The 12,019-nt window shown below is 41.5% G+C and overlaps 1 protein-coding gene across 1 annotated transcript in view; it reads right to left on the bottom strand.

Annotated features, from left to right (window-relative positions):
• The window catches only part of LOC126474653 (fatty acid synthase-like), a 332,546-nt gene that overhangs the window by 228,637 nt on the left and 91,890 nt on the right, over window positions 1-12,019 (bottom strand). The window contains exons 5-6 of the mRNA XM_050102131.1: window positions 6,978-7,207; window positions 1,858-2,159 (exon numbers count right to left, since the gene is read on the bottom strand). Of these exons, the coding sequence (XP_049958088.1) occupies window positions 1,858-2,159; window positions 6,978-7,207 (532 nt within the window). The remainder of the gene's footprint in view (window positions 1-1,857; window positions 2,160-6,977; window positions 7,208-12,019) is intronic.

Genomic DNA, 12,019 nt, shown 5'->3' on the forward strand with positions numbered 1-12,019 from the left:
ACTGGATGAAGCGTCGTCTCACGCGGTCTGCACGTCCAGCACGAACGCTGGTCCAACTGAGGCGCCAGGTGGAAATGGCATGGCAAGCCGTTCCACAGGACTACATCCAGCATCTCTACGATCGTCTCCATGGGAGAATAGCAGCCTGCATTGCTGCGAAAGGTGGATATACACTGTACTAGTGCCGACATTGTGCATGCTGTGTTGCCTGTGTCTATGTGCCTGTGGTTCTGTCAGTGTGATCATGTGATGTATCTGACCCCAGGAATGTGTCAATAAAGTTTCCCCTTTCTGGGACAATGAATTCACGGTGTTCTTATTTCAATTTCCAGGAGTGTATATTAACCACTTAATAGCAACTCAGAGTTACTTGTTTCCCACCAACATTTCTGAATAGTTTCAGAAAACAATAAACACTGTTTAAATATTTAGTACATGCAAGCTGAATTCACTCCTGCACATTGTCAAAATGTAGCTAAACATTTGCACAGCAAATGTATTACTTTTATATAGCATCTGACACATTCAACATTATAGAGACAAACTATGAACAAGACCCAACAGTCATTATATTAACTACGTAATGGGTATTTAAGCTTTGGAACTCAATATTCTTTATTGTATATTTCAACACAAAATAACTATCAATGAGGCATTAATAAAATACATAATATTATTACCCCACTAGAAGAAAAGGGAAGGACAGATTGTTATCCAACACATAGAGAATGCATTGATTTGCAGACAGGTGCAGTGAGAAAGACTTATAAAACATTTAAGGTTTTGCATACAGTCCTTCTTCCACAGTAGAAAAAAAAATGCACACATTCACACAAGCACAACTCACACACACATGGCTGCTGTTTCCAGGCACTGGGGCCCAACTTCAGCTGTGTCTGACATGAGCAAGAAACTGTTGGGATGGGTGGTTGGGGATGAGGTGAAGGCATGTATTGGGGAAGGGAACAGATATAGGAGTAGTGGTCAGTGAAGATGCTACACTGCCTGTGGGAGGGTGCAAGAACAGGGCACGGCTGCTAGATGGGGTGTTGATATGCTTTGCTTGGGGAAGGGGGGGGGGGGATGGGAGGGGAGGGAGAGAGGTAGAGACAAGGAAAGGACTATGTAGGTGGACTGCTTGGATAGAAGGCATTTGATTTGATTCAGTTATTATTTACTTCAGTGTCATCACTTTCTTCCAATATGTGTAATTTCATTACAATACATGTACCTTATTGACAAGTACAGAATTTGTTTGGTGCTTGATGGTCATTGTAGACTAGTCAGTAGATGATAAAATAACCATTGCACATCTCAGGTATGCATTTCTGTTCTGCCTTTGGCTGGTATCATTATCAGGATCCTCTGACTTAATGGCCAGCTCTAGAGTCAACATTTTGGTAATGGGTTTCTCTATCTAGGTGTCAATACATCACCCACCAAATAAACACCTTCCTCCAGGAGGCTATGGTATGTGCTCACTTGTGTTAATTTGAGCATGTTTGGGAACAGTTAGTTGTCACAGGGACACTCCTCACATACTGGGTGATCCCAGAATTGCTGCAATCTAAGAATGGTGTAGATTTGAGCAGAAACATCTCACCTGCATAGTAGACATAGTGTCAACAATGAAGTTAAATCAAACAATGTCAACAGACTTATTAGCCCATGTCTTCTGTAGTCATATTCTCCACCTTAAGATCTTATGCAGAACATTTCCTCTTTATTGTTTAATTTTACCACTAGTTTACCCAAACATACAACATATGAATAAACCTAAGTTATTAGTGGGTAGGTGGTGTTACAGTCTGCTTAATCTCCAGAAAAAAGTTGGCTGCTGACTGTGATACAACTTACCTTCCCAAAACAAGAGAATACTGCAGCAAAGAGTTGTCATAACGTGACATTGTACTTGCTGTTGACACAGAAGTAGGCAGTGCCCCACGCATTACTCCCTGCAATATTCCTTGTGGAGCTATTTCTATTACAAATGCATTGTGCGGTATCATAGACACAGCATCTGAGAATAATACTGGTGACATCATGTTGTGTGTTAGGTATTCAGCAGAGCATTCTTTTGCAAATGAAGAGTCCCATTCATTCTTATGTACACTGGAACTAATCCATTTCTCTGAACGTTTCCTTGATTTTGGTATCACCTGTTTAAATTAAAGACAATTTTAACACTGAATTAGCAACATATTCTAGGAAATGTAAAGGAAGTTAGTGATCTTATGTAACAAAATTAGCTGGCAGAAAAACATCAGAGGTTTATAAATGCCTTTCTCATAGTAAGTAATGTATATCACAAGCCTATAGTTTATTCAGCTCTACTAATAAATAGATTTATCTCCGTCAACAATCATTCTGGCCCAAAATGATGAAAATAGCTGGCGCTAATACCATATTGCACTCTGGACCACAGCACTGTGATATATGACAGAATTTGCAGTATTTATTAGAAAAGTCATGAACTACAATTCATGTACAACACAGAACAAGATAGAAACAATGTGCACAACTATAACTTGTAACATTCAGATCAATTTGGTTTTAGTATGAAAATAAAAGATGAGAAAATTGATTCACTTAGTGATAGAAACTGTCAAATAAATTTACCACTTTCTGAAAAATTGTGAAGACCTTTGATAGTGAGACCTATAACATGTTAAAGGAAAGTTCAAAAATCAGACAAACTAGAGGAAGTAGAAACCATAACGGGACTTCATGACATGCACCTACAGTTTGATCAGAGAAACATAGACTCAGTGGTTATTTGTGTGTTCTTCTTAAAGTATGTAAATGATACGTCTGTCCCATAAAGTAGCCCAACAAAAACATACTCAATAAGAAAGGATTCATGGTCAGTAATGTACTGAGAATGAAAATAATCACAAAAAAATCTGTGTAAAATTCATAAGTATGTGACAATATTAGAGAAGGAAAGCTGCTACTCACTACACAGTGGAGATGCTGAGTCATGGTAGGCACAACAAAAAGATTCACACAATTATAGCTTTTGGCCATTAAGTCCTCTGTCAGCAATAGACACACATTCACACACACGCATACACACACACACACTTACGGAAACGCAACTTGCACACACGTCTGCAGTCTCAGACAACTGAAAACGCACTGCAAGCAGTAGCACCAGTGCATGATGGGAGTTGTTACTGGATGGGGGTAGAGAGGAGGCTGCGGCTGGGAGAGGGAGGGATAGTATGGTGGGGGTGGCGGGCAGTGAAGAGCTGCAGTTTAGACGCAGGGCAGGAGAGAACATGGTGAGGAAAGGGGGGTGGGGGGTGGGGGTGGGGGGTAAGTAGAGGAAAGGAGAGAAATAAAAAGAAAAAGAAATTAAAAGACTGTGTGTGGCAGTGAAATGACAACTGTGTAGTGCTAGAATGGGAACAGGGAGGGGGCTGGATGGGTGAGGACAGTGACTAACGAAGGTTGAGGCCAGGAGGGTTACGGGAACATAGGATGTATTGCAGGGAAAGTTCCTAACTGCACAATTCAGAAAAGCTGGTGTTGGTGGGAAGGATCCATATGGCACAGGCTGTGAAGCAGTCATTGAGATGAGGAATATCATGTTGGGCAGCATGTTCAGCAACAGGGTGGTCCACTTCTATTTTTGGTCACAGTTTGTCAGTGGCCATTCACACGGACAGACAGCTTGTTGGTCATCATGCCAACATAGAATGCAGCACAGTGTTTGCAGCTTAGCTTGTAAATCACATGACTGGTTTCACAGGTAGCCCTGCCTTTGATGCGAAAGGTGATGATAGTGACCGGACTGGAGTAGGTGGTGGTAGGAGGATGTATGGGTCAGGTCTTGCATCTAGGTCTATTACAGGGGTACTGGCCATGTGGTAAGGGATTGGGAGCAGGCATTGTGTAAGGATGGACGAGTATATTGTGTATGTTCAGTGGACGGCAGAATACCAATGTAGGAGGGGTGGGAAGGATAGTTGGGGGGGGGGGGGGGGAGGACATTTCTCATTTCAGGGCATAACGAGAGGTAATTAAAATCCTGGTGGAGCATTCAATTTAGTTGCTTCAGTCCCGGATGGTACTCAGTCACGAGAGAAATGCTCCTCTGTGGCCGGACTGTGGGACTTCGGGAGACTGGAAAGATAAGGCACGGGAGATTTGTTTTTGTATAAGGTTGGGAGGATAATTACAGTCAATGAAGGCTTCAGTGAGACCTTTGGTATATTTTGAGAGGGACTGCTCATCACTGCAGATGTGACAACCACGGGTGGCTACACTGTACGGAAGGGACTTCTTGGTATGGAAGGATGGCAACTGTCGGACTGGAGGTATTGCTCGTGGTTAGTAGGTTTGATATGGAAGGAGGTACTGATGTAGCCATCTTTGAGGTGGAGGTCAACATCTAGGAAGGTGGCTTGTTGGGTTGAGTAGGACCAGGTGAAGCAAATGGGGGAGAAGTTGTTGAGGATCTGGAGGAATGTGGATACTGCGTCCTCACCTTCAATCCAGACAGCAATGATGTCATCAATGAATCTGAATCAGGTGAGGAGTTAAGGATTCTGGTTTTTTAGGAAGCATTCTTGTAGGTGGCCCATAAATAGGTTGGTATAGGATGGCCATGTGGGTGCCCATAGCCATATCCCAGATTTGTTTGTAGGTGATGCCTTAAAAGGAGAAGTAATTGTGGGTGAGGATATAGTCGGTCATGGCAGCTAGGAAGGGGGTTGTTGCTTTGGAATCCATAGGGTGAAGAGTTTGACAGAGCACTGAAAGACCTAAGCTGAAACAAGGCCCTGGGAGTAGACAACATTCCATTAGAACTACTGATAGCCTTGGGAGAGCCATCCCTGACAAAACTCTATCATCTAGTGAGCAAGATCTATGAGACAGGCGAAATACCATCAGACTTCAAGAAGAATATAATAATTCCAATCCCAAAGAAAGCAGGTGTTGACAGATGTGAAAATTACCAAACTATCAGTTTAATACACCACAGCTGCAAAATTCTAATATGAATTCTTCACAGACGAATGGAAAAACTAGTAGAAGCCAACCCCAGAGAAGATCAGTATGGATTCTGAAGAAATGTTGGAACACGTGAGGCAATACTGACCCTACAACTTTTCTTAGAAAATAGATTAAGGAAAGGCAAACCTACATTTCTAGCATTTGTAGACTTAGAGAAAGCTTTTTACAATGTTGACTGGAATACTCCCTTTCATATTCTGAAGCTGGCAGGGGTAAAATACAGGCAGCGAAAGGCTATTTACAATTTGTATAGAAACCAGATGGCAGTTATAAGAGTTGAGGGGCATGAAAGGGAAACAGTGGTTGGGAAGGGAGTGAGACAGGGTTGTAGCTTATCCTCGATGTTATTCAATCCGTATACTGAGCAAGCAGTAAAGGAAACAAAAGAAAAATTCGGAGTAGGAATTAAAATCCATGGAGGAGAAATAAAAACTTTGAGGTTCACCAATGACATTGTAATTCTGTCAGAGACAGCAAAGGACCTGAAAGAGCAGCTGAACAGAATGGACAGTGTCTTGAAAGGACAATATAAGATGAACATCAAGAAAAGCAAAATGAGGATAATGGATGTAGTCAAATTAAATCAGGTGATGCTGAGGGTATTAGATTAGGAAACGAGACGTTTAAAGTAGTAAATGCATTTTGCTATTTGGGGGCAAAATAACTGATGATGGTCAAAGTAGAGAGGATATAAAATGTAGTCCTTCAATGGCAAGGAAAGGGTTTCTGAAGAAGAGAAATTTGTTAACATCGAGTATAGATTTAAGCATCAGGAAGTCGTTTCTGAAGGTATTTGTATGGCGTGTGGCCATGTATGGAAGTGAAATGTGGACAATGAAGAGTTTGGCCAAGAAGAGAATAGAAGCTTTCGAAATCTGATGCAACAGAAGAATGTTGAAGATTAGATAGGTAGACCACATAACTATTGAGGAGGTATTGAACAGAACTGGGGAGAAGAGAAATTTGTGGCAAATGGGTTGACTAGAAGAAGGGATCGCTTGATAGGACATATTCTGAGGCATCAAGGGATCACCAATTTAGTATTGGAGGGCAGCATGGTGGGTAAAAATCGTAGAGGGAGACCAAGAGATGAATACACTATGCAGATTCAGAAGGGTGTAGGATGCAGTAGGTACTGGGAGATGAAGAAGCTTGCACAGGATGGAGTAGCATGGAGAGCTGCATCAAACTAGTCTCTGGACTGAAGACCACAACAACAACAGGGTGTCTAGAAAGGTAGTGCTCAATAGCAGTAAGGCCATGGGCATTAGGAATGTTTGTGTACAGGGAGGTGGCTTCAATAGTGATGAGCAGGGCACCGTGTGGTAAAGAGACAGGAACTGTGGAGAGTTGGTATCTTTTATATAGGAGAACAGGTTCTGGGTAATAGGTTGAAGGTGTTGGTCTATGAGAGCAGAGATTCTCTCAGTGGGGGTGCAGTGGGTTGTCCTGGGTGGTTTGGTTTGTGGACTTTAGGAAGCATGTAGAAGGTGGGAGTGCAGGGAGTGGTGGGTGTAAGTAGAGATATGGACTCCGGGGAGAGGTTCTGAGATGGGCCTAAGGATTTGAGTAGTGACTGGAGACCCTGATGGATTACTGGAATGGGGTCAATGTGGCAAGGTTTGTAAGTGGAAGTATCTGACAGCTGACGGAGTTCTTCCGCCAAGTAATCCTTGCTGTTCAAGACAATGGTGGTGAAGCAGTCATTGAGATGAGGGATATGTCAGCAGGTAGGATTATAAGGTCGGGATCAGTTTTTAGGTAGTGGACTGCGGTCCTTTCTGCAGATGTAAGGTTAGTTTGCATGTTGAGGGATTTGGGGAATGATGGTGAGTCAAGGTTCGAGGTTGAGAAAATCTGGAAAGTTAACAGGGGGTGGATCACGGTTGGATAGTAAGTATGCGATGCACACATTTCTTTTGCTGATGAATCAAGTAATTCCTTTAGCTACTTACCTTCTTCATATTCTGTAGGAGTACGTGTTCAGCAGACTTTATATATCTGCTATGGAAGGCGACTCCACCTGATTCAATTTCCTTCACAATCACATCCTGTCTGCTCAGCTTCTTCTTCAACATCATGATGTCTGAGATTGGGCCTGATAGTGCAATATGACTAGAACTATTGTGGCATGCAATATCAACACAGGGATGGATGATATCTTTTGCTTGCTCTGCTGAAATCCCTGTTAAATTAAACTGTTTCAAGTTAATGTAATCACAGCAATAAGAAAAATATTAACTGCTTTTGCAGTGTATAAAACACATTAAATACAAAGCAAAAATTACTTTTGATAAGTTACTAGTGTGTCTCTTATTGAGACAGGGTAGGCACACATGATGCAAACTGAGATTATGAGATAGACTGCATACTTAAGCAATTTTGGATTTTTCACAGGAGTGCGTCAGGAAGTTTACACTTTGCTCTATGACTACATTTCTAACATAATCTTAGTTGTTTCAGCCAAAAGTGGGCTGTAATACTTCATTTACAGTGTTACTCGCTCGTCAGCTCATAACATGCATTTTCTTAAACCACATTCAATTTCTTAGAGCTGAAGCTAGATGAAAAGCTCTCTTCATTCAGGATGTGAAGTAGAAACTAAATGCTGAAATTTTTACAATGACAATTTTCTTCACTATCTCTGAAACTAAAATTCAAAATTTTGTTTATTTCAAAAACTTTTATTCTACTACATACTATGGTATCATATTTTGAGACAATTTTGTGCATTCACGAAGAATATTCTTAGCCTAGAAAAGGGCAGTCAAAATTGTCTGTAGTGCCAATGTACAAATTTACATAAGCCTTTGTTTCCACTAACTCTGCTATCCTTGTATACATTGTAGGGATGAAAAATTTTTACTGTGCCAAAAAGAAATTTGCCATCTTCGTCATGTATGATATGTTGGTATCTTATGTAATAAATGCAATGATTTTATTATAGTAATATCTGTTTAGTGAAAAAAATACAAAGCATCCCCCACCCCCCACCCCTGCCCCTTTTGCATGTACATCAAGGAAATTTGGTGAGCAGTGAAGGAATATCTTATGACCAAGTTCTCTAGTCACCTCACCAATGGTCATCTGCCATAATAAGAAGCCTGAACCAAGGCCACATCTCCTGCAGACATTATGATTGTCTAATGAATTATTATGATTGTCTAATGAAAATGTGGTTCATGGTGTGGGTTCCTGTTGTCATGTCCTAGTTCATGAATCATGGGCAACGTATGAGTGGCCAAGTAAGTGGTCCCGACAGTCGGGATACCAGTTACTTTGGAATAAGGCTGGGCATCTCGGACATATTCCGAGTCATGGTAACCTTTGTGCTCATACGGCAAAGACTACCAAATCCACCGGTTAGTCCCTCAACCATTAGGGGTAAAACTCAATGGGACTCGGGGCAAGTAAGGCTAGCAACCTGCTTCCCTGGTGCTTTAAATATGATGCTGGCAACAATCAGCAAAATGCCTCAGACCTTTGGAGGTGACAAAGTCCCACCTCTAACTGACAAACCAGGGACTCCTAAGATACGACTTGGCAAACAAATGGTAATGAGATGGGGAGCTATTAATATCAATGGGGGCTACTCTGGGAACAAGGTAGAGCTAGCTGGCAGAGGCTGCAAGTAAGATGGGGCTGGACATTTTAGCTGTTAGTGACATTCGGGTAAGAGGTGAGAAAGAAGAGGAAGTGAGAGAATACAAGGTCTACCTGTCAGGAGTCAAAGCAGGAATAGCTCAATGGGGTGTAGGTCTTTACATCAGGAAAGAAATGGAACCCAGCGTAGTTGCAATAAGGTATGTAAACGAATGACTGATGTGGATAGATTTGACATTGTCTAGCAAGAAAATTAGGATTGTGTCAGTATATTCGCATTGTGAAGGGACAGATCAAGATAAGATGGATAGTTTTTATGAGGCACTCAGTGATGTAGTTGTTAGAGTAAAGGACAAGGACAGTGTTCTGCTCATGGGTGATTTTAATGCCAGGATTGGAAATCGAACAGAAGGGTATGAAAAGGTTATGGGTAAATTTGGAGAGGATACAGAGGCCAACAGGAACGGGAAACAACTCTTGAATTTCTGTGCCAGTATGGGCTTAGTAATCACAAACTCCTTCTTTAAACATAAGAACATTCACCAGTATACTTGGGAAGGCAGGGGAACCAGATCTGTCATTGACTATATAATAACAGATCAGGAATTCAGGAAGGCTGTGAGGGACACATGTGTATTCAGGGGATCCTTTGATGACACTGATCATTATTTAATCTGCAGTGAAATTGGTACTGTGAGGCCGAAAGTGCAGGAGGTCAGGTCCATATGTAGGAGGATAAGAGTGGAGAAACTTCAGGATAAGGAAATCAGGCACAAGTACATAACAGTGATCTCAGAAAGGTACCAGTTAGTTGAATGTAGTCAATTACAGTCATTGGAGAAGGAATGGACAAGGTACAGGGACACAGTACTGGAAGTGGTTAAAGAATGTCTTGGAACAGTAGTGTGTAAAGGTAGGACGAAGCAAACAGCTTGATGGAATGACACAGTCAAGGCAGCCTGTAAAAGAAAAAAGAAGGCTTATCAAAAATGGCTACATACTAGAACTCAGGTAGACAGAGAAAGTTATGTTGAAGAAAGAAACAAAGCCAAACAGATAGTTGCAGCATCTAAGAAGAAATCTTGGGAAGACTTTGGAAACAGGTTGGAGACTTTGGGTCAAGCTGCTGGAAAACCATTCTGGAGTGTAATTAGCAGTCTTCAAAAGGGAGGTAAGAAGGAAATGATAAGTATTTTGGACAGTTCAGGAAAACTGCTGGTGAATCCTGTGGGTTCCTTTGGCAGATGGAGGGAATATTTTGAAGAGTTGCTCAATGTAGGTGAAAATACGATCAGTAATGTTTCAGATTTTGATGTACAGTGGGATAGGAATGATGATGGAAATAGGATCACATTTGAGGAAGTGGAGAAAATGGTGAATAGATTACAATGCAATAAAGCAGCTGGGGTGGATGAAATTAAGTCGGAACTCATCAAATACAGTGGAATGTCAGGTCTTAAATGGCTACACAGGATAATTGAAATGGCCTGGGAATTGGGACAGGTTCCATCAGACTGGACAAAAGCAGTAATCACACCAATCTTTAAACATGGAAACAGAAAAGATTGTAACAACTAAAGAGGTATCTCTTTAATCAGCATTGTGGGTAAAATCTTCTCAGGTATTGTTGAAAGTAAAGTGCGAGTACTAGTTGAGGACCAATTGGATGAAAATCAGTGTGAGTTTAGGCCTCTTAGAGGTTGTCAGGACAAGATCTTTACCTTACGGCAAATAATGGAGAAGTGTTATGAGTGGAACAGGGAATTGTATCTATGCTTTATAGCTCAAGGAAAGGCATATGACCAGGTTCGTAGGAGGAAGTTATTGTCTGTTCTACGAGATTATGGAATAGGAGGCAAACTTTTACAAGCAATTAAAGGTCTTTACATGGATAGTCAGGCAGCAGTTAGAGTTGACGGTAAATTGAGTTCATGGTTCAGAGTAGATTCAGGGGTGAGACAAGGCTGCAACCTGTCTCCACTGTTGTTCATATTATTTATGGATCATATGTTGAAAACAATAGACTGGCTGCATGAGATTAAGATATGTGAACACAAAATAAGCAGTCTTGCATATGCGGATGACTTAGTTGTGATGGCAGATTCGATTGAAAGTTTGCAAAGTAATATTTCCGAGCTAGATCAGAAATGTATGAAGATTAGCATCTCCAAAACGAAAGTAATGTCAGTGGGAAAGAGATATAAACGGATTGAGTGCCAAATAGGAGGAACAAAGTTAGAGCAGGTGGACAATTTCAAGTACTTAGGATTCATATTCCCACATGATGGCAACATTGTGAAAGAACTGGAAGCGAGGTGTAGCAAAGGTAATGCAGTGAGTGCTCAGCTACGATCTACTCTCTTCTGCAAGAAGGAAGTCAGTACCAAGACTAAGTTATCTGTGCACCATTCAATCTTTTGACCAACTTTGTTGTATGGGAGCGAAAGCAGGGTGGATTCGGGTTACCTTATCAATAAGGTTGAGGTTACGGATATGAAAGTAGCTAGGATGATTGCAGGTACTAGTAGATGGGAACAATGGCAGGAGGGTGTCCACAATGAGGAAATCAAAGCAAAACTGGGAATGAACTCTATAGATGTAGTAGTCAGGGCGAACAGGCTTAGATGGTGGGGTCATGTTACACGCATGGGAGAAGCAAGGTTGCCCAAGAGACTCATGGGTTCAGCAGTTGAGGGTAGGAGGAGTTGAGGCAGACCAAGGAGAAGGTACCTGGATTCGGTTAAGAATGATTTTGAAGTAATAGGCTTAACATCAGAAGAGGCACCAATGTTAGCACTGAATAGGAGATCATGGAGGAATTTTATAAGGGGGACTATACTCCAGACTGAACGCTGAAAGGCATAATCAGTCTTAAATGATAATGATGATGATGATGATGATGAATGAAAATAAATGAATATTGTTGTTGTTGTTGTGGTCTTCAGTCCTGAGACTGGTTTGATGCAGCTCTCCATGCTACTCTATCCTGTGCAAGCTTCTTCATCTCCCAGTACCTACTGCAACCTACATCCTTCTGAATCTGCTTAGTGTATTCATCTCTTGGTCTCCCTCTACGATTTTTACCCTCCACGCTGCCCTCCAATGCTAAATTTGTGATCCCTTGATGCCTCAATACATGTCCTACCAACCGATCCCTTCTTCTAGTCAAGTTGTGCCACAAACTTCTCTTCTCTCCAATCCTATTCAATACCTCCTCATTAGTTATGTGATCTACCCACCTTATGTTCAGCATTCTTCTGTAGCACCACATTTCGAAAGTTTCTATTCTCTTCTTGTCCAAACTGGTTATCGTCCATGTTTCACTTCCATACATGGCTACACTCCATACAAATACTTTCAGAAACGACTTCCTGACACTTAAATCTATACTCGA

This window comes from Schistocerca serialis, chromosome 4, assembly GCF_023864345.2.
Source record: "Schistocerca serialis cubense isolate TAMUIC-IGC-003099 chromosome 4, iqSchSeri2.2, whole genome shotgun sequence".
Lineage (NCBI taxonomy): Eukaryota > Metazoa > Arthropoda > Insecta > Orthoptera > Acrididae > Schistocerca > Schistocerca serialis.